This window comes from Taudactylus pleione, unplaced genomic scaffold, assembly GCF_031769625.1.
Source record: "Taudactylus pleione unplaced genomic scaffold, aTauple2 ptg000184l, whole genome shotgun sequence".
Classification (NCBI taxonomy): Eukaryota; Metazoa; Chordata; class Amphibia; order Anura; family Myobatrachidae; genus Taudactylus; species Taudactylus pleione.
The window spans coordinates 4,269,737-4,293,489 of NW_028284586.1; the positions used below are offsets into that span (position 1 = coordinate 4,269,737).

Consider the following 23,753-nt stretch of genomic DNA (forward strand, 5'->3'; position numbering starts at 1 on the left):
GCACTAGAAGGGAGGATTACTACTGGGGCACTTGAAGGGGGGATTACTACTGGGGGCACTTGAAGGGGGGGATTACTACTGGGGGCACTTGAAGGGGGGATTACTACTGGGGGTACTTGAAGGGGGGATTACTACTGGGGGAACTTGAAGGGGGATTACAGGGGGCACTAGAAGGGAGGATTACTACTGGGGCACTTGAAGGGGGGATTACTACTGGGGGCACTTGAAGGGGGGATTACTATTGGGGGCACTTGAAGGGGGGGCTACTACTGGAGGCACTTGAAGGGAGGATTACTACTGGGGGGGACTACTACTGGGGGCACTACATATGGGGGGGAAACCTCCACTGGGGGCACAACAATGGGGGGACTACTACAAGGGGGGACTACTACTGGGGGCACTGTATAAGCTTACTAATGGGGGCACAAGGGGCACTGCACAGGGGGGACCACTACCGCGGGCACTGCATAGGGGGGGCGCCAAAAAACCTACTCGCTCACCAAAAAATTTGGGCTAGGGCCGGCCCTGGCTGTACGCCTAACAAGTTGTCAGTTTATTCCTATTTCATGGTTTGCATGGTAGCATAGTGGGTAGCACTGTTGCCTCAGCACTGGGACCGTAGATTCCATTCCAAACAGAACACTGTATGTGTGGAGTTTATAGTTTCCATGTTTGCATGGGTTTCCTCTTGGTGTTACAGAATCCTACAGGATTAATTATCTTGTGATAAAACAGACAACAGTGTGTGTTTGTGTTTATTTTTCAGGAAAAATTCATTCAAATAGCCTCACAAATGGAAGACGCCTGCACTCTCCCATAATGATATTAAGGGGGAACCGGAACTAACCCTTTTCAGACTGCGGCGCCGAACCAGGATATTCCCGAGTCAGCACCGTTCACACCGGAGTTGGGTCTGCAGTGACCCGGCTCTTCCGGTGTTGCAGTGGACGCTTGTCATCTCCAAGCGCCACTGAAGCTGGGCAATCGGGCGGCATGCGGCACAATCCAGGTCATCGCGACCTGGATCACGCAGTTTACACTGCACGGTGGCACGGGAATGACCTGTGGCCAACCCTGCAAACTACCCAGGTTGGATCCCCAGATCCCTGGACTCGGGTGGATCCCTTTACACTGACAAAAATCCCGGGTTGATGTGCATCAACCCAGGATTTTTAGGTCGGTGTAAAAGGGGTATAACTCTTCCGATTGTGTTATTTTTCTTGTATTAACATGCTGGCACTTAAATGTTGAAAAATTATAAATGTACTGGAATTATACTAACAAATACAAAATAAAAACAGAAATAATCGGTGATTTAGCTCTAGAGCTACTAAAGACCAGCAGCTGTTTTCTCCTTTAGCAATTAGCATTCATTTAGCTCAAGTACTAAAAGACCACTAACAGCTACTGTAGGCTCTCATTAATAATTCAGTAATGGTTCTGCTCTGCTCCTGGAATCAGCAGTCATTTCATTCTAAAAGTAACACATCTGTAGCATTGATGTTATACTTGTAAGAATTCACCAGTTAGTTAAAGTCTTAAAATATCAGTAGTGGCTATGCTCTACTCCTAGGAGTTCAATAGCAAGTTTGCTACAGTCCTAAGAAATCAATAGTTTTGTTCTAGCCATTATATTGTACTCCTAAGGGAGTATAGCTCTACACCCAACAGATCAGTAGTGGTTATGCTCTATCCCGAATTGTTCACAAAAGTCATTTTAAAAGGAGAAAGTCGTGAAGCCACTGTGTGCCGCATGTGTACAATACATCATACCTTGTCAACGCTCTGCTTAAAGCAATTGGACGTTGTCTCTTTGACCATGTTGAAGAAAATCTGCCTGTCCTCAGGGTCAATTAATCGGTCATAAAATACACGATAAACTTCATGTATCCAAAGTTTGATCAATTTATCATTGTCCTGGAATATATAGGAAATATGTCATTAATGTAATACATAAAAACTGTACACCATGCCATCTGTACTTAATGTCTCACATATAGAGTATATTTTAATTGAGCACTAAAAAACATGGAGCTACCTGTCACTTACACACTAATAGAATATGTTTTCAGTCTGTGCAATCACCTCTCAATCAGGCCCAATGCATTTGGAGATTTATTATCTTATTACCTAATATGCAGCACATTGCATGTTACCTGTAGATGAGTAGATGGACATAGTAACACTCCTCGTACAACCCGAGAGAAGTCTCGTAAGTTAAAGACATAGTGAGATTTTGAAGGGGTTGGTAGGAACTTTTCAACAGCTGCTTTGTAAATTGCCATTGTTGCTTGTATCATAAGTTTGCCGGATCTGCAAAAGAAGACATTAAACTTTGCAATTTCAGAATGCAGGGAAATACAGTTTGGAATGCATAATATACAAGAAGTTGTTTTACCTGATAATACTTAGTACAGGGCTATTCAACATGCGGCTCTCAATCTGCTTTGGAACTACACATCCCAGCATGCTCTGCCACAATTTTGCATTTAGGCCATGCTAAAACTGTGACATGCTAGGATTTGTAGTTCTTCAGCAGCTGGAGGGCTGCATGATAAGTACCCCTGACCTGGAATAATTCATTTTAGGTTTCTCTAAGTTGGGTAAAACTGAGCAGATTTCCTTAGCGTAATGTGTCTCCTTTCCATATGTATCATCAGTTCATTACAAGTATCCTTATGCCCTATTGGTTAATCAACTACTATAGGACTATATGCACTACAAAACAACTATGACATCTAGCTATGTAGAGCTTTCATCAGATACTATTTTGCTGGTTGAGCCCATGACCTGTGCTTGCTAATGATTACTCTGCTTGTTACACTGGCCTATGCTTTATTTTATTTTTTTCACCCAAAATTGCTCGGTTGTTTTTCGCCAAAGTGCACAACTTATGAATTTTTGGGGGGGTCTTTTATTATTAGGGGGGGGGGGGGTGTCCAAAGGGTTCTGAAAGAAATCCCCAAATTTTTAGCCAAAAATAGGGATTTCCAGGTTTTTTTTGCCAATTGTGTTTTCGCCTGTTTTTTGGCGAAAATATAGCCATTTTTTGGCAAAAAACGTCCGTTTTCGCCGCTAATTGAATACGGCCCATAGTGTTGTTTGCGAATGCGCCAACAAGCCTGTTTTCAGATAGATTTTGTTCACCTAGTACAATTCTGGGGCATGTGCGCACTGATCATGATGACAGCATATGAACATGGACTGTGGCCGTATAGATGTGTACAACTCTGCATACTGGCAAATATCCGCATTTAGTTCAATGCACACAATACAGTTATGGCCAACTTGCATTAAATTCTGCATCTGCCTCTTGCTTCCTGACTTTTACTGAATACATTTCTTGTGTATGTCGCTGATCTTGGCTTGTTCTTGATTACGCGGTTTGCCTGTGTAACTTGATCTGCGCTCGTGAGTAATCAGACATAAGAGCCTGTTATAGGTAGGAGCCTACTGAGCGAGGAAAGAGAGCGTTGCTGATTTTCACAATTTTCCTATGGCTTTCTCCTTTTTTCATAGTACTATAGTTCCATGTTCCAGATATTTTCTATGTCCTACATTAAAAATAAAAAACCTTAAAGTTGTCAGTCATTTGCTCTCTGTGTATTCCACGTGGTCTATTTACAGCAGAATAAAAATCTGTGTTTTATTTGTACATGTGCAGATAGTTGGAAGGTTTCCGTAATGAGCATAAACTGTGTTATGATTGTAATTTGTATCTTAATTCTTTTTCATTTAACTAGCAGATGATTTTACCAAATAAGAAATCAAGTGACTTCAAAGCAAGTGTTTTCTAAAATTGTTACTACATGAAAGCAGATGATTGATGAATGTTTACATTTAATACCCAGACTCTTGGGGGTATATTTGCTAAAGTACAGGATTTTAAAAGTGGAGATGTTGCCCATAGCAACCAATCCGATGCTAGCTATTATCTTCTAGAAGGTGCTAGATAACTGATAAGCAGAATCTGATTGGTTGCTCTGGGCAGAATCTCTACTTCTAAAAACCCGCACTTTAGTAAATATACCCCTTGAAGTGCAAAGATATTACACGTGATTGACATAGGTGATTCTCAGTAGCAGGGCCGCATTAAGGTTTGAGGGGGCCCTGGGGCAACAACTTTGTGGGGCCCCTATCAAAATAATTGTATATATTTATATATACACATACACCACACTTATATATTTATATACTTACACACACATAGATACATTTACACAGAAAAACACATATACACCACACATGCATATGTCACACATTACTGTACATTACACACAAACATACATACACAGTCACAGACAAGTCTCACACACACACAAACACACTTACCTTGCACCATCTGCACTGCATGTTGTGGATGGGGAGGGGACCTGGCAGGAAGGCACCATGTTATTAAGCTCCACCCCCCTCGCGGTTTTGGCTGCGATTCGCGGGTCAATCGGAAAGGAACAGAGCCAAATGACACAATTGTAATGGAAATGCATCATACTGGCTCCACCTCCAGCCGATTGACCCGCGAATTGCAGCATTTTGCCGCGATGTGGGCGGGGCTTAATATCGGTGCCTGCTCTTGTGCAGCGTCTGCTGCTGTGTGGGGGCCCTCTAGGTGTGGGGGCCCCGGGACGACCGCCCCTGTCGCCCCCCCTATAATCCGGCCCTGCTCAGTAGAATCAGCTAGGTACACACTATCGGGCCGATTTGCCAATAGTAAGGGGATCGGCCTCATTTATCGTACTGTGTGTATGAACAATCGTTTCAACATTTCACTGATAAAACGGGTAGAAAACATCAACAAACGCATTCCTTCATTTTCATTCTATCGATCAAGACCAAAAATCTTGGCCTCAATTTCGTGCAGTGCTTGTGCATTCTCGATGAACTGGACAAACTCAGCTTTTTCCTGATTACCTCATCATCCTTGTGGACGTACATATGTGAATTCACTGTGATATACAACAGGTATTTCATTTAAATTGTATAATATGTAGCACAGATATCGGGATTTTGCCGAAAAATGGTCCCAATTATCGGTTTGATAAAAAAAAATATCGCATAGTGTGTACCTAGTTTGCCAGATACTGCTTGAGGATTACAAATGAATCCTTCTGGCTGCGACGACCTGCCCAGTTAAAATGGTCACTCTCTTCTCACTCTCTGTTTAAGAAGAACAGCTTAAACGCCACAGACTATAAAACAGGGGCATAACTAGACATCTGTGGGCAACATAGCAAAGTTTTGTAAGGGCTCCAAAGTATAGCACAATGGTGAGAAATAGACATGGTGCTGTGACAGGATACACGTCATAGGACCATGGTAAGCAGGGCCATATTATTCATAAGGCTGACTAGGCTAAAGCCTAGGGGCCCAGCAGGCAGAATTTATAAGGCACACTTGTAGTCAGCTGAGGGTTGTTTTGAGTCAATGGGGGTGGGGAGGGGAAAGCGGAAACAGTAGCGCACTAACGTCAGGTTTGTTACACCTCCGTGAGATGACACGTGACCGCCGCCATCAGAAATTGTGGGGCCCGGTACTGACAAAATAGACAGGGCCCCCTCAGGGGGTATGGTTGGTGGAACTGCCGTGGGTGCTGGGGAGCTGTGTGGGCTGGCTGGAGATTGGGCTAGGACTGCTGCTGCATACTGCAAATTTCTCCCTGACAGGTGTAATAGGTGCGCTGTGATGAGTGCCCTCTCTCACTCACTGCAGTATCCTGGGAAGTGACCGCCGGTCCCTGCCATCCCCATGTGGTGCCTTTGATGGCTATAAGTGGTAACCAGCCCGCGCTCCTAAAATTGTAGTACTCCGTGTGTATTCTTTCTTTTCAAAAAAGTCTGCACATTATGTCTGACATGCTCACAAGTACATTTTCGATAGATAGATAGATAGATATATATCTCTCACAAAGAAATTCCCTTAACCTGCGCTCAGCTTTTGTTAGTATATAATAAATGGCTGCAAACCTTCTAAGAACAACGCCCCTGTTAGTAGGGGCTAGAACACAATATCTTATAGAGTAGTATAGAAGATGCGCCATAAAGAAAACAAATAATGAACTGTTCACTTCAATTAAATATATTAAAAAGTCCAATACATAATAAGCTCGTAATCCAATTTGCAGTATTATAAATTCTTGGAAGAGATGGATCCTACGGCCGACTTTTCCACTTTATGGAAACTAAAAACTTTAGTGTGGCTTTTCTCCCATACGATTGGATTTTCTTAATATGAAGAAAAACTCCTTATCTTCTTAAGGAGATATAAATATCTAAAAATAAAACCTTGCACCAAGAATACACCCAAAGAAGGCCCAAAGGCCACCATTAACATAAAAAATATTTTTTACACATAAAATCTTTTTCAATCAACAGTATACAGCCAGATAAAATTCGTAGTTGTATTGATATAAAATAATATCACACCTCAATATGTATAACGCCCCTATACAGGGTAGATAGCACACATCCAACGTGTTTCGTCCTCCACCGGGACTTCATCAGGGATATAACTTAAAATAAAGAATAAAAAATACAGGTGTAAAACAGATGCAAGGAAACAGATTATGACCCATGCCATTAAATATAACAAAGTATAATCTTTCACATATCAAAAAGACATAGATTCACATTAACAAGTCCATAAATACATACCACAATTTTGAAAGTGGGCAATCACTCCTTATTAGGTACAATTTTGACAGTAGCTCTATATAAAAATGTTTCTTTGGTTGTCCCGAAAACTGCAAAAGCCTATAACAGTATACAGATTATTGTTTTGTATATCTACAATCGTATAAAACATACTAGGATTTATATATCAAAAACTGACACTCAATAAGAATTACATATATTATCATGTTGCTATATATATATATATATATATATATATATCATAATTTACTCTAACCGCATGTATCTATATCCTTGTGGTTTATATAATAACCACTATATCTAAAATCCTGTTTTTAGAGTAAGCTAAATTAAACATAGGGTGATATCAATTAATTAGCTATTGAAAGAATTAGAAGAGGAATATAAGGTGGACTTTAGGGAGGAATCCACATACACTGATTTCCTGATGAGATCAGACAGACTAAGAAAAGAGCTATTTGCTGGGTTGTTGTAAGTATATTTGATGAGCTTCCTATTTGAATCATGATTGATCATGTTAGTAATGTTAAATGAGATATAATATTTAATGGAATATAATGAGCATATATATACCTTTGTGTAAGGATTGTATATATATTTTAAGAGCTCATTAGTTTGCTTAATAATAAAAGGCACTATGGAAAAGGAACCTGATAATACCAGGATTTTAGATATAATGGTTATTATATAAACCACATGGATATAGATACATAATACTAACATTATCAATCATGATTCAAATAGGAAGCTCATCAAATATACTTACAACAACCCAGCAAATAGCTCTTTTTTTAGTCTGTCTGATCTCAACAGGAGATCAGTGTATGTGGATTCCTCCCTAAAGTCCACCTTATATCCCTCTTCTAATTATTTCAATAGCTAATTAATTGATATCACCCTATGTTTAATTTAGTTTATTCTAAAACCAGGATTTTAGATATAGTGGTTATTATATAAACCAGATGGATATAGGTACATGCAGTTAGAGTAAATTATGATATACATATATATATATATATATATATATATACCAAAATGATAATATATGTAATTCTTATTGAGTGTCAGTTTTTGATATATAAATCCTAGTATGTTTTATAAAATTGTAGATATACAAAACAATACTCTGTATACTGTTATAGGCTTTTGCAGTTTTCGGGACAACCAAAGCAAAAATTTTATATAGAGCCACTGTCAAAATTGTACCTAATAAGGAGTGATTGCCCACTTTCAAAATTGTGGTATATATTTATGGACTTGTTAATGTGAATCTATGTCTTTTTGATATGTGAAAGATTATACTTTGTTATATTTTATGGCATGGGTCATAATCTATTTCCTTGCATCTGTTTTACACCTGTATTTTCTATACTTTATTTTAAGTTGATGAAGTCCCGGTGGAGGACAAAACGCGTTGGTTGTGTGCTATCTACCCTATATAATGGCGTTATACATTTTGAGGTGTGATATTATTTTATATCAATACAACTACGAATTTTATCTGGCTGTATACTGTTGATTGAAAAAGATTTTATGTGTAATAAATATTTATTATATTAATGGTAGCCTTTGGGCCTTCTTTGGGTGTATTCTTGGTGCAAGGTTTATTTTTAGATATTTATCTCCTTAAGAAGATAAGGAGTTTTTCTTCATATTAAGAAAATCCAATAGTATGGGAGAAAAGCCACACTAAAGTTTTTAGTATCCATAAAGTGGACAAGTCGGCCGTAGGATCCATCTCTTCCAAGAATTTATAATACTGCAAATTGGATTACGAGCTTATTATATATTGGACTTTTTTAATATATTTAATTGAATGAACAGATCATTATTTGTTTTCTTTGTGATGCATCTTCTATACTACTCTATAAGATATAGATAGATATGGCATATGGCGAAATTGCATGGAGATCCATGCAATTTCGATAGGTTCTTCTTAGTGGTAACTGGGAGGGTGGCTAACAGAGAGGGACGTGTTGGTGACTGGATCTAAAGAGCAAGTTTCGTTGATACTGGAGGCCATGGTCCCTCGGATATTCTGCGCCTGTCATAGGCAGGTGCAATATCTGTTTGTGATGCCGTTGGTCCGTGTATTATTGTTCGCATATCGGCAGATTCCCGTTGCTGCTGGTGGGTGTCTCAATAGATTGCCCATTGGCCATGGCATTAAAATAAAGACGCAGTAGCAGCTGTGACAAAAGTCGCAGACGCTACTGTAACTGTGTCCGTCTCTGAATCACCCCCCATATGCTATGCAGAACCATGCCCCCCAACCCCTTCTCTTTTCTAAATCTTGACTGTTCGTTTACTGATATCAGTTTTGTGCAGTGCCCCCTCTGCTCTCCTTCAGGGACAGGCTGAGCATTTGTATAGTTGTTCACACAGACACAGTATACACATACACACATAGTATACACATAACATACACACACAGTATACACATAACATACACACACAGTGGGCCTGATTCAGACCCGCTCGCAAGCGGGTCGATGGTGGCCCAGTGCGCACGCGCCCGCCCTGATTCAGAGCGAGCGCTCGCTTTTTGCGAGCGCCTCTGAATCAGGCCCAGTATACACATAACATACACACACAGTATACACATAACTTATACACACACAGTATACACATAAACTATACACACAGTATACACATAACACACACAGTATACACATAATATATACACATAACATATACACATAACACACAGTATACACATAACACACACAGTATACACATAACACACACAGTATACACATAACACCCCCCCTCCTCCCCCCCCGACCCCTGGAACCAGAACTAAATAATTTCCGCACATGACAAAGTTGCTTCTGTATAATTCACTTACCGAGGAGATTCGGCGTCCTGTTGATTGCGCGCTGCTCCGGCTCCTCCGCTCTTCTTCATGGGCTCTCAGTCATGCACAGCGTGATATCGTCATGTCACCTGCGCGTCATCTGCAGAAAGCCCACTGATTTGAGGAAGCGGGCAGGGGAGGTGGAGCGCGGATTGGGAGGTGCAGCTGTCACTGACAGCAGCCAACTTAGTAAGTGCTCCCAGAAGGTCGGGGGGGGGGAGGGGATTTGGGGGTCTGGCGGATCGGAACGCAATGGTTAAAAAAAACAAAACATTTAACAACTGGCTGCGGCTGCAGTCCAATGGAAGATACGGCCCTGGTAACACCACTCCCCCTTCTGTCAGTGGTGCCCCCTGCCCCCCTCCCAATTTACCTCTGTAGAAGTGCGCTGCTATGGGGCCCTCACTGCTGCCTGTTGCCGCCTGGGGAGGAGTCCGCGCTGCTGTGGACAGGAGTGTGCTGTGCTCAGCATATTCTGGGCTGTTCCGGCTGCTCTGTGCTCTCGTCTTTGTCAGGTGGTTGGTCCGGGGGAGGGGCCAGCCGCCAGCCAACAGGAAGCAAAGCAGCTAGTACACAGTCACTGTCAGTGCGGATCAATTCCGCAGTTATATCAATCCTCTATGTGCTGGATACAGGGTGGCCCATTATTCTCAAGGGGCACCTGCTATACTACTGGTAGGTCCCCCCCTGGGCAGGCGGGCCCCCTCCCTGCCCGGGCCCGGGACTCCAGACCCAGCAGTCCCCCCCTGATGGCGGCCCTGGCCGCTATCACAACTGTTGTCACCACCGCTGCCTGGAGGAAGTTCTCTATTCTCCAATCCTCAGCGAACACAGGGACAGGAGATTCCGCAGGACTTGCAGGGATTCCGGCCACCCACTAGAGAACCACCACCGAGTGCAGAGCAAGGATATCCCAAATCAGGGTTGCCGACATTCTGGCTGCCCCTTCCGGAAGGGGGCAGCCAAAGCGGCAAAGCAAGGGGGCGTGGCCAGCATTGGGGGCTGAGCAGGGGCGTGGCCACATGATCACATCATTTTGGCCCCGTCTCCGCTACACAATGCCGAGATTACCAACATTGTGAAGCAGTGGGCGGGGTAAAAATGACCCGATTTAGTATGAATCGCATCATGGGCCACTTCCGCTGAGGGGGATTCTCTCATAACCACGGGGGGGCGGAGTCTGCCTTTCCGGGGGGCAGGGAATGGCACATGTTTTTTAAAAAGCTCCAGACCGAACCAGAAGGGTAGGCAAGTATGCTCTAAATAAATACATAAGAATTCTGTTTCACCTCCTATTTTCGTTTATTTTTTTCGTATTGACACCCCCACATAAATTACAATGAATTGATTCTCCTATAAATCTCCACACTCTGGGCGAGCATTAGTCTGTGACTGCGCATGATTCACAGGTGGACGCAATGATGATGCTTTTGGAGTTGAACAATTATTTCTGTACTGTGCATGCGTCGCACTTTATATGTTGACCAATGGATTTTTGATGGCGGTTGCAGTGAGGGTTTGGACGCAGTATGATTGACAGTCAGTAACCATTTGTTATAGGTAAGGGGGGGAAAACGCAGGTTACGTTTTGTGGGCGTCTCAGCCTGTGATTGTGTCTGTGTACAATGAGATCTCTCACGAATCGCAATTGTTAAAATATGCTAATGCCTTCCAAAGCTTACCCGAGCGTTGTGACTCCTACTGCTGCCTTCTCATATCCGTCCAACGACGCACAACAGCGTAAACATCGGTAACATCGACGCACATCGAACAGCCTCGCAGTCTCTAAATGAATTCTGATCTGTCTCAAATACCGCGTCTCTCCTGACACGTTGAGAGCTCTCATACTCCGAATGAGATCGTGATGGCTAATTTATGCTAGCCCACCATGGAACGGCATTTAAATGGTCGGACACACCTGTGTTTTTTTAACCACCTCCAGTTACCTCCCCTAAAGGCTGACTACCTGTCATTCAACTCGCAATGCAATCGTTACAAGTGCGTAGTACGGCTTTCATGCATGTACAATGGCTAACAATCGCTTAATCTCCGTAAATATCGGCATTGCGGAAATCTCGGAATCAGGCCCTATGATTGAAAGGGTATACATTGTAGATCAATACACACATCGATTTATCCTTATAATGATTTTCTACAAGTATGCTATTACAGATTCATTGTAATTAATGTAAAAATATTTGCCTGGGTAGAAATTATTTCTGTTTTAAATTCTAAACTGCTGACTTAATAGGAAAATAATGTAAAGACTTTTATATGCAAATGTATGGCATTTATATATGCCAAATTGCCTCATCTCCATATAAATAAGATTAGTTGTAATGTCACAGAAAGCAAGAAACTGGAATTTGGCTATTTAACAAAAAAAAAATACATAAAAAAATGAAATTAGGTCACGTAAAACTTTTACATACACTAGGGTTGATCCTGCCAGTTTGCGTTGTGGAAATATGCAGTGTGCATGCCTACAAAGACGCATAGGCGCCAAAGTCGACTTGCGCATATCTTACACTTGCATCTCCTTATGATTGGAGAGGAGGTTTATTACGGTAGAAAAACCGACTGAAACTTGCATCTTATGGCCTATGGGTGCAGAGAAAAAATTGAGACACAAAGGGTGCCGTGAACAAAGAAAGTTTGGGAACCACAGTAGTAACAGATATTAATATAGCGCAGTAGTTCTCAAACTCCGTCCTCACACAGTTCCCGTTTTCCAGATCACAGGTGTATTCATTACTCACTGACACATTTTAAAAGATCCTCAGGTAGAGCTAATTATTTCACTTGTGATTCTGAAAGGAGACAGGTAAAACATGCCCTGTTTGGGGTCCTGAGGACCGAGATTGAGAACCTGTGTGATATAGCGCACACATACTGTATTGTGCAGAGCTTCACCTCTCTCCCTGGCCCAGCAGAGCTTACAATCCATATTCCCTATCACATTGGCACACATACACATAAGGGTTAATTCTGGTCATCAGCCAATTAACCTACCAGTATGTTTTTAGAGCATGTGAGGAAACCAGAGAACCAGGTGAAAATCCACGCAAACATGTGGAGAACATAAAAACTCTGCACTGATACTGTATGAGCTTAGTCTGGAATTGAACTCATGACCTCAGTGCTATGAGGCAGCAATGCTAACCATTGCCACAGACCCCTATACAGAAAGAAATAAGGCAATAGCATTATATCTTTATGTAGTGCCAGTATATATTCTGCCGCACAAATGATACCCAGTGTAAACTTTAGTTTTTCATTGACTATAAATGTGCAAAGATTATCCAAGGTTTTTAAGGGGGTACTTCACCTATAGTCATATCCTCACCATAATCAGTATCCATATATAGCAATCCATGTATAAGATGTGTTGTGGATCCATGAGCTGTGGTTGGGGCTGTCTAATGAAAAGCGACACATTATTTACCGGACTGATGGCAATAACAGTCAGGGGCTCAGAGAGTGGGGGGGGGGGGCGAGTACAAATTACCCAGGCCTGGGCTTCCTGGGGTGGCCCGAGTCCAATGCCACCCCCCCTTACTCTTACCTGACAGCAGCCCAGCACACGCTACTGTGCGCTCTGAAGACTGCTCGCTGCAGCAGTCTTATTTGCCTGTTGGGGGGAGTGATCACACTGAATGCACCCCCCCTGGCTTTGTGCTGGGCTGGGGCCACACCTCCAACAATTAGGCCACACCCCTTCTCTCGGGGCAGCTCTCTGCGGCCCTGCTAACAGTGAAGGAGTCCCACCTGATTGCCTTATGTAGGGAGAGAACATAGATTGATTCTGAATCTATGGCTCTCTGTGCATTGACGCAAGCGGTGTGTATTTTGCATCAGTGAATTTTTTGCATATAGCGTATGCGCAGATACGAAACTTTGTGTATGTCCATCCTATTCTGAATAAGATGGAACTCTGGGGGAGAAGTATTATAGCAGCACAGATCTATGCTGTTATACAGTAACTCTTCCTGCTTCAGCTTTTTACTGAGGCTAAGCAGTACCGACGATATGTATGAACATCTTGTCTGCTGGAGTGGGGGATTGAAAACTCCCCCCTTCCGGTTATCCCTGACAGAGTCCACAGCGTATCAGCCTAGTGCTGATATGCTGTGGACTTTTTGCTAAATACAGGGGACAAACAACATAGGGGTCCCCTGTGTTAAGCATAACCAGCACCGGGCTTTTCAGAACCAGTCCTGGTTGCCAAAATACGGGGGACAAATAACGTAGGGGTCCCCTGTATTCAGTGCAACCAGTCCTGGGCTCTGAGCCAGCCCTGGTTCTGGAAATACAGGGGGGAAAATGCGTAGGGCCCCCCCCTGTATTTACCAGAACCAGCACTGGACCCTTTCTAGCGGGGGGGGGGGGGGGTGATGCCACAGCCAGGGGAGCCCTTTCACCAGGCCCCCCAGCCAATGCATCACCCCTGACGCTAGTCAGCCTAGACCTGGGATTCCTGGGGAGCTGGGGACCCCCTAATAAAGTGGTCCTCCTTTCCAGGGCAGCCCAGGGCTATCCCCGGCACTCCTGGAGCGGTGGGTGCCGGGTTGATTGTGTAAAGTGTGGTGTGATTGAAAGAAATCAAATATTGTCTTTTGCTGTGGAACTACAGTTCCCAGCAAGCCTCCCCCGCATGATGGTACTTGGAGAACCACAAGTATCAGCATGCGGGGCATTACAGGCCTGCTGGTAGCTGTAGTTCCACAACAAAAGAAATATTAAAAAAACACAACACACAGAGTAGAAAAGTAAAATTTTATTAAAACAAACATGCACACACACATGTACTCACACATGCACACACACTATCTCACATACTCACCTAGTATCCCTGAAGCCAATCTGTCCTCTTCTCCAGTAAGTAATCCAATGGTGTACTTGTAATAAAAAATTCCATACTCACCTCCTTCTATGCGTACATCTGTCCTCTTCGTTACAAAGTAGGCAAATCCTGGGTCTTGGCGAAAAAAAACAAAAACACATTTCCCGAATGACAGCTCCGCTGCAGGATTTCAGTCCAGAAATCCCGGTGCGGAGCGCTCATTGGCTGAGAGAGAGGCGAGCCTTCCACCTCTCAGCCAATGAGTGGTTCTCACCATTGAATTCAAAGGTGAGAACCGAGCGTGCCCTTTTCAAAAATGGCTCCTCAACGCCATATTTGAAATTCAAAGATGGCCACCGCGAGCCAATTACGGCTCACGACGTCATCGCTCCGCCCCCTCGGCTGGCTTAAATACAGTCAGCGCGAGAGCCGTGCAGTGAGTCGTCGGCCAGGGAGCTGGAAAGAAGACCAGCAGAAGAATGAAGACGCTGCAGAAGCCCTGGATGGCGGCGGCCGTTTAAAAGAGCTTAAAGGGCGCTGCCATCCATGTGAAGACGCCATAGAAGTCCTGGGGGAGCGGCAGCTACGTAAAAGAGCTTAAAGGCTGCCGCCCCCCAGGTGAAGGTCCCGCTAAATAAAATATAAAAAAAAACAGTGTCTGTCTGTTTTATTTTAATATTCTTTTGCAGGTGTACTAAAGGTACCAGCAGACCCTTAATGCCCCGCCTGCTGGTACTTGTGGTTCTCCAAGTGCCAGTATGTGGGGGTGCCTGCTTGGACCTGTAGTACTACTGCAAAAGACAATATTTATAATTACATATGCACCACACAACACCCAGCACCCACCGCCCAGGGGTGCTGGGGATAGCCCCGGGCTATCAGCCTGGGCCTGGGGTGCCCTGGAGAGGGACAAATCCTTTATAGGGTGGGGTCCCCAACTCCCCAGGGATCCCCGGCCTGAGCTGGCTAGCAGTCAGGGGTGATGCTTCGGCTGGGGGCCCGGTGAAAGGGCTCCCCTGGCTGTGGCATCACCCCCTACTAGAAAGGGTCCGGTGCTGGTTCTTGGAAATACAGGGGGCCCTATGCATTTTTTCCCCCTGTATTTCCAGAACCAGGACAGGCTCAGAGCCCAGTGCTGATTGCGCTAAATATGGGGGACCCCTACGTCATTTGTTTCCCGTATTTTGGCATCCATAAAGCCTGGTGCTGATTGTGCTTAATACGGGGGATCCCAACAGTATGTCATGTGTCCCCTGTATTTAGCACAACCAGTACTGGGGCTCCATAGCCCAAAGCTGGTTGGTTTTTTGGGTGAGGGGGCCACGCCATATATATATATATATATATATATATAAAATATATTTTTTTTTACACTGGTTTTATTTTTAAACACAGAAGCATAGACGGGTCTCACTGACCCGTCTGTGCTTCTGTGTTTGTTTTTATTAAACACAGATGTAGGTATCACAGATCTTTCAGATCCGCGCCTGCATCTGTCTGCTGCTACCTCCCCCGGGTCCTTCCGCCTGCACCACTGCCACCACTAGCGCCCCCAGGTCCCAGCCACAGCTAACGCCTGCTACCCCCTCTGGGTTCCTGCCGTAACTTATGGCTGCTTCCTTTCCCCGAACCCATCCGTCGCTACCGCCCGCACTGACCTGCCATCTTCATGCACCCAAGTGAAGCCACGGTAAGTATGTGACAGATGCTCTTACTTAGGCTGCGCATCAAGTTGAAACTTCCTGTCTCTATAATGACGGATTTGGGAAGGTAATAGTTTAAAAACTGTAACGTTCTCAATTACCTAAACTCCAAAAGCACCTACCATTGAACAATAGTTACCTTATAAAACAAACCCCAAATCTAAATTTACCCCCTACCCTGAGTTATGCCTTCCCAAAAATCCACCATAGAGAACAGCAGAAAAGTGATTCTAATTGAGTGTCAGAAAAAACTGACAGTCGGAAATTTAGATTACTCCCAAGTCCCATTTTTTATGTTTTTGGCCTGAAATTTGGAATGCAGCCCCGAGCGACAGTTCTACCAGCCCATGCCAAATTTCAGCTCTGTACCTCCAATAGCTTTTGAGGTGTAGCCCCTTATACACCATGCCCCCTCCCTCCAGATTTCTCTATGGGATAATTCCGTTTTGTTTTTTTTAGGGGCCCCCTACGTCGTTTGTCCCCTGTATTTTGGTAACCAGGACTGGCTCCGATTAGCCTGGTGCTGGTTGTTCTTTATACAGGGAACCCCTGCATCCAAAGCTTGATGCTGGTTGTGCTGTGGCGGCACGTCATTTTTTATTTTTTTTTATATATATATATATATATATATATACTGTATATTACACATTCATTTTTTTAAACAATGCATGGATGGATGTCACTGATACGTCCATGCATCTGTGTCTTAGTGATTTGATTTTCTCAAGTGCATGCCCAGCACCAGTGAGTCCCTCTGTGGCCCGCTGATGCTTCTGTGCACAGCCATGTTGCTGCCACTGCTCCATACCCCCACTGTTGCCACTGCCCCACACACTTGAAGCCTGCCCCTACAGCCATCTCTCCCTCTGCACCCTTAAAACACCTCCTGTGTGCTGTCTGCTCCTCCACCTGTGTTAGTGTACCTATTTGTTGACCTTCTGCCCTGTAGGTGGCCCGGTTTGCTTGTCAAAACCCTGATGGTTAATACATTTTAAAAAAGCTATTAAATTCTATAGACAAAAAACCTTACGGTTTCACATGTCCCATTAAGGCTGCTTAGACATGATCTGAAAATTCACAAAACCTATTGAATTTCTGCCACTCAAACTCCAGAAAGCCATGAAATTACGATCATTAGGCTGATGCCTTAATGGGCATATTCCTTGCGCAATACAGATATGGTATGACATCACACCCTGTGGTTAACTGCAGATTCAGCACTCTCACAGAATGAGATTTGCTGTCACTCACAAAATGGTGGAGCTGCTAATTCACAGAATTGTGTGCTCATTGGAAAACACACATGCAGTCTATGCAACTGAGGTCTGAGCAGAATATAGAGCTGCGCAGATGAGATCAGATGTGGGGAGAAGACAGGGCGTTGTGGTTGGGGCAGACAGAAAGGCGTGCAGAGGGGAAGATTAAGCAGTACAGATGGAGGCGAGCCAAAGTGATGCAGATGGCTTGAAAACAGTGGTGCACATGGGGAGACAGAGTGGTACGGTTTGGGGGAACAGAGCAATATGAATGGAAAATACAGAGTAGCATGGATGCGGGAAGATAGAGCAGCGCAGATGGGTAAAGACAGATTGGTGTGGATGAGGAATACAGACTAGCACAATAGGAGAACACACAACACTAGGGATTGGGGAAGACAGATTCGTGCAGATGGGAGGGGAAAGACAGAGTGGCAAGGTTGGGGGGGGGGGGCAGAGTGGTAAAGATTGAGGAAGAAAGAGTGGCAGAGATAAGGGGAAGACAGAGTTATGTGGCTGGGGCAAGGCAGTGGTGCAGATGGAAGGAAACACAGTGGCACGGATGCAGGAAGACAGGGCAGTGCACATGGGGAAGGACAAATTGGTGTGGATCAGGGCATGCAGACTGGTCCCGGTTGGGAGAACACACAGCTTTAGGGATTGGGAAAGTTATAGCAGCATTGAGGCGAATATAGTGTACATGTATAGACAAAGTATGATAGTTTTAGCAATTGGGAAGCTGAATGTGTATAATGAATGAGATGAATGTATGGAGTGAGAAGGATGTTGGAACTCAGTGAAATTTTTGTGGTGACTGAATGGGAAGATTGTGGGCACTGAGTAGGATGTGAGAGCCACATAACTGCTGACCTCAGTTACATAGACTGCATGTGTGTATTTCAATGAGCACACAATTCTGTGAATTAGCAGCTCCACCATTTTGTGAGTGACAGTAATCTCACTCTGTGAGTGTGCTGAATCTGCAGTTAACCACATGGTGTCATGGCATACCATACCTGTATTACGCAAGGAAAACATCCATTAAGGTGTCAGCCTTAAAGATCTTAATTTCATGGCTTTTTGGAGTTTGACTTGAAGAAATTCAATAGGTTTTGTAAATTTTCAAATCATGTCTAAGCAGCCTTATTGGGACATGTGAAACCGTAAGGTTTTTTGTCTATGGAATATATATAATCACAATGCTGGCTGATACATTATACTTTTGTTTTATAACATCGCCCATATATTCACTTTGATTTTATTGATTGGGGCCCCCACAAGTTTGTTGCCCAGGGGACACTACAGACCTTAATCCGGCCCTGGTTTTACATTTACATTAATTACCACTTCAAATCTAATGACAACCGCGCCGATTACCGCAAATCGCAAGCTATTGTATTTGGCCCAGTCAGAGCAGTGATCACATCAGCTCTACTAAGACACAGTGGCTCAGTTGGCAAATGTTTGTTGAATGTATACAGGATGTTAGGCAGTGCTGTGTAAAATAGACCTGTCATTATGAATTAAAATGTTCCTATTCAATAATACCAAGTACATAATATGCAGCTATACATTTCCTCTTGAAATTAGTTCAAGAAGGATTTTATATTGTTTTACTTAAGTATAATGGAGGAAATTGAGCTTAGCAAGCTGTTGTTAATTGTTTGTTATTATGTCATTTACATGGGACACTGACCAAACAAGTATTGTAATTTACAACCCAATACATTTAGAATTTTACCTTATGAAAGTAAAGTTTAAGCTATAAACCATAAAAGAGATATATTGTATATAAAAAAGTACCTCAGAAATGCGATATCAAATCCTTTTCCAAAATGCCAATCTGATATTGAGCCAAATATTTTCATTAGTATCTCATCGTCAAAGGCGTGTATGGAAACTATGTTTAAGTGTCGCATGAAACGGCCTGCAAGAAGATGAAGAATCTATTAATAACCAATGCCAGACACATAAACATTAAACACACACTGTATCATTATAGATACAGTATATCAGTGCAATGTAGGCTTTCTGTACTGTACTGTATGTCAGTGCACAGGAAACTGCTGACAGATATATATGTTTTATCACCAAGCCTAAGGGGATTGTGAGATTGACAAATGAACACTTTGCTGTCTTTCTCAAATTCGCAGATAATAATAATGTTGGATGGAGCGATCGGTTTCTGTGATGTATAAAAGTGTTTAGTGCACAAAGTGGCCGAGTGACAGCACATATATATTACACTAAGCTTTGTTGGTGCTTCTGTATGGGGATACAGTATTACTTACTCATATATAATATAAAAATAACTGTTTACTGCAGCACAGAAAAACCGTCCGCAGGCTTGGAAGCAACAGACTTATGGAAAAGGTACTGCACAGTGATTTGTCCAAATAATCTATTTGCACCAATTGTTGCCATTAGACTTAAATCAGAGATTTATTTAAAGCCAAATCCACCTGTTTTTTTTTTATTTTTTATTAAATGCTTGTGGGGACACAGAGATCTTTACTAATGCAATACAATTTTGTGTATGGAAAAGAAGAATCTCAATGAGAGGATCAGGGGGGATGTAACTATTGTGGCCTTACAACGCCGACCTGCTATGAAGAGCATGTATAAAATCCCAATGGTGATTTATATTAATCCTATTGGAAGATTTGGCATTTCACTGGAAAACGTGAGTGCTGTCCTCCATAAAGATGTTAACTAATCAAAGCGAGTGTGTGGATGGCAGAGGGTTGTGGAAAAACCAGTGGTAGGTGCTGGGGTTCGTTCACTCACTAGAATTCTCAATGATGTTTGCCATCTTAGGAAAGATTCAGCACTTGAGATTGTGAACTTGATTTTGTAACCTCTGATCAGATAAAATAAAAAAAATACAGGTTCTCATATAGGGCATGGTGTGCCAAGGGCAGAAATGCGGTCAAACCCCTAAAAATGCTGTTTTTTTCGGGGGTCTAACCACATTTCTCATATGTTTGAGCTTCGCCCCAGTTGGTATAGCCACCTTTAGATGGCACGGCGACACACGTCTTTCTGCGCATGCGCAGAAGGACACCTGAGAGACTTTCTGGGTCATAAACCAGGACGTCCCTCTATCACAAAGGACAGCTCTTAATGGGAGAGCGATTTTCTAGGTACATACCGGCGATATTATTGCCGGTATGTACCCGATAAGAGGTGGAATGTACAGCATCGCGGATGCAATGCTTAGTCCATCCCGCCCATTATATTTGGAAATAAAGTCTGGGCTAAGGTCACAATGAGAATTATGTTATCTGTATACTACTGTAGGCTACGCATCGTCCATCGCACCAAATCCCTCTTACTGTAGCTCCCGGTGATGTATCTAGTGCACATTTTTAATTTGCTGCTTGATGTTGAGAGTCCTACAAAGTCCATTGTCACACGTCTTAACCATTCCGATATAGTATATGAGTCCATGCAGTTTATTAAACATACTGTAGACATTTCTGTTTAATTTTTTTTTTTTGTAATATCAATTACAATCACTAAAAATTGTTGTATTTCTGAATATCTAATTTCTTTATCTAATAAAATGCCACATAATTTAAAATGGAATACTTTGCGTCAATGGATTTTAATATTAATATGATGTGAAATGTTAGATATTTCTCAATAATATAATGAATAGTTTCCCTGTACTGGAAGAAAATGCTTTTAATTTTTGCTGTGTCTGTTAAAAATGTTGAAAGACACAGGGGGGAATTCGATTAGCTGCGGTAATTTACCGCAGCTAATTTATCCCTAGGAGGCCATTCAATTAGCCCCGAATGGATTTTTTTTTTACCTACCTGAGGCAGGCCAAAAAAATCTCTGATAATCAGCCCTCGTATCACGGACGCGAAAACACATACTGTAGGTCCGTGACCTTTTCGCTGATTCTATGTGTTTTTGCCCGAAAATAGATATTTCTTCAGGCGCAAACAACGGGGGGTAATTGAATAGCCCATAAAAATACCATTGCAAAAATAGTGAAATAAAAATACTGGAAAGCTTAATTTCTCCTTCATCCACTAGGGGACACTGGAGTTCAAGACAGTGGGGTATAGACGGTGGTAGAGTAGAGCCTGGCACTTTAAATAATTTAGAAGTGTGACTGGCTCCTCCCCCTCTATGCCCCATCAGCCCCAGTTTTTAGAATGTGCCCGAGAGAGCCGGTCGCACATCAGGCTGTCTCCAGCCTTTCCATAATTTAAACAAGCATTGAGGACAGGCAGGCTGCTTGCTGTGGCAGTCTGCCTGCTACGTGGGAGCCGCCGGGAGGGCACCACACGGCTACTGCAGCCTGTGCCCGGTGACCCTGAGGAGGGGGCACAATCATGGAGTCATCGGACCCTGCGTGGACCCGCCACTGCTGACATCGGCATGTGTCCGGGTTCCTCGCCGCCCCCTCAGCCCAGCATCCCGGCCGCAGCAGTATAACCACTGCTCCTGATTAGCAGTAGCAGTGGTTGTAAAAAGCTGGGCTCAGTGACAATTGCGCTGTCACTGTTAGGAGAGACCCAACCCTCCCCCCTGCACTCTGAAGTTAGGCATCCCGGTGAGAGCACCGGAGCAAGCGGGGGGCGTAGGTTTATTGGCGCGTCATGCATACTAGCGGCGCCATCTGTGGTCGGGCTCTCCCTCAACTGCCGCGTGCACGCGGCTGTCAGGGGCTGCCATATTAGCGCTCCCCTAGTAAAGAGCTTTTAAGCAGCGCAGTTCTCTAGCACCGGCGCTGGCTTTTGGGGGGTCTGTAAGGCGGGCTGCCTAAATTAAGTCCCGCAGTATACAGCCTCTATTGCAGCTCCTTACAGAGCAGCCAAAGGTCGGCACTAGTGCCGGGGCTCCGTTCCCGGCAGTGAAGGGGCGGGGCTTAGGTCCGACGGCCATTGCAGCGCCCTAGAGAGCAACAGGCGCCGCCCTTCTCCACCTATCTGCCGTAGTAGCCGCACGCTTCAGCGCATGAGATGCAGGGAGAGGTCTGGGCCCCTGAAGAGGCTGCTCCGCGGGAGGCTCAGTGATGAATGCAGCGCGGACCAGTGCCTGCCAGAGCACCCCCGCTTCCCTCTTAAGGGCAGTGGTAAACACCTGTGTACACAGTTTAGTTAGTTTACACCTGTTGCACTGCTGTCCAGCTATTTGCTGCACCCACCCACACGCAGTTGCGCATGCTAAGTAATTCAGAGGGTGCACTATAACTCCGCTTGTGCAGTTCTGTTGGGGGGCGGTGCTAGTCAGGTGGAATATATATTTATGCTACACAGTTCGCCCACTATCAGGCTTCCCGCTTCAAAGGGAAAGCTTTATACAGCCTCCGATTCAGCAGAGCCCGCCGCAGCTGAACGTGGCTTTGTCCAGGTCCCCCAACTCTCCCAGGGTCAGTGGGGCCAGCCGCAGCTGAACCCCGCTGGGTCCAGGTCTCCTGCCCTGCCCAGCACCTTAGCTGCATATTGCTTACCTCTCTTGTTTAGTAGAGGAGGTGTTACTTAACGGGGTTGTGACAGGCGGTGCTGCCGCACTCACTCTGGTAACTACGCACAGCTCTCCTATTATAAGAGGAGACACCGTGGCCCCCACCCCCTTTTGCTCACAAGAACAGCCTGTGCAACCATAGTGTACAGCTGGCAAGTCCCAGTAGGGCTTTCCTTTAGTTATATAAGGAAAGGGACCTGTGTTTGGTGCGGCCTGCATTCCAGCGACGCCGTAGTTTTCCGGTCTCTCACATGGAGGCGAGTTCTGCATTGTAGCTAGTGGCACGGCTCTGGGTAATTGTATTCTACATGAACACGCCCGATCTCGTCTGATAGTACTTAAATCCAAATGCACATGAAAGCTTTGTGCGGACTGGACATAGTCCCGCCGTTTTGCAGCGCTGGGTATTAACCCCTGTCAGGCTTCCACTTGGTTCTATAGCAAAGGGCGCCTAGCTTAATCTAATTGCCTGACTTCCGGACTTGCTCTCCGGTTAGCGCGCACTTCGCGCCCGGAATGAGCTTGAATAGCAACCAGCTAATGCAGTGGACTGGTGAGCAATACACAGTGGGTTCTAGTCCCATCTATGAAATATTTATCATAGCCTGTGAAGGCTACCTCATGGTGCACTAGTTACCCTGCCTAAATGAACATGCATATACGTGGCAGCACATTTACTAAATTGTAGGCTGGTTTTAAAAACTTCCAGTTCTCACCAGCCTTCTGTGCTTTCCTTAAAAGGTATGCATATGTGCATCTATATAGATTTATATCTTATGTGCTCCCTTGGCAACACACACAAGGATAAGTTAGTGACGCACTGCCGGGGAGGTGGTCACCGGTAACAGATACCAGTCTGGGACAGCGCGCTACAAAAATATCCGCTGTAGCAGAATGATGGTCACACACGGCACATGAGCCGTAAGGCACATGTATGTATATATATTTGTATTTTATACT

The 23,753-nt window shown here is 44.1% G+C and overlaps 1 protein-coding gene across 1 annotated transcript in view; it reads right to left on the reverse strand.

Annotated features, from left to right (window-relative positions):
* DNAH3 (dynein axonemal heavy chain 3) overlaps window positions 1–23,753 on the reverse strand; it is a 468,553-nt gene that overhangs the window by 78,949 nt on the left and 365,851 nt on the right. The window contains exons 44-46 of the mRNA XM_088476199.1: window positions 19,113–19,236; window positions 2,157–2,313; window positions 1,774–1,917 (exon numbers count right to left, since the gene is read on the reverse strand). Coding sequence (XP_088332325.1) covers window positions 1,774–1,917; window positions 2,157–2,313; window positions 19,113–19,236 — 425 coding nt within the window. The remainder of the gene's footprint in view (window positions 1–1,773; window positions 1,918–2,156; window positions 2,314–19,112; window positions 19,237–23,753) is intronic.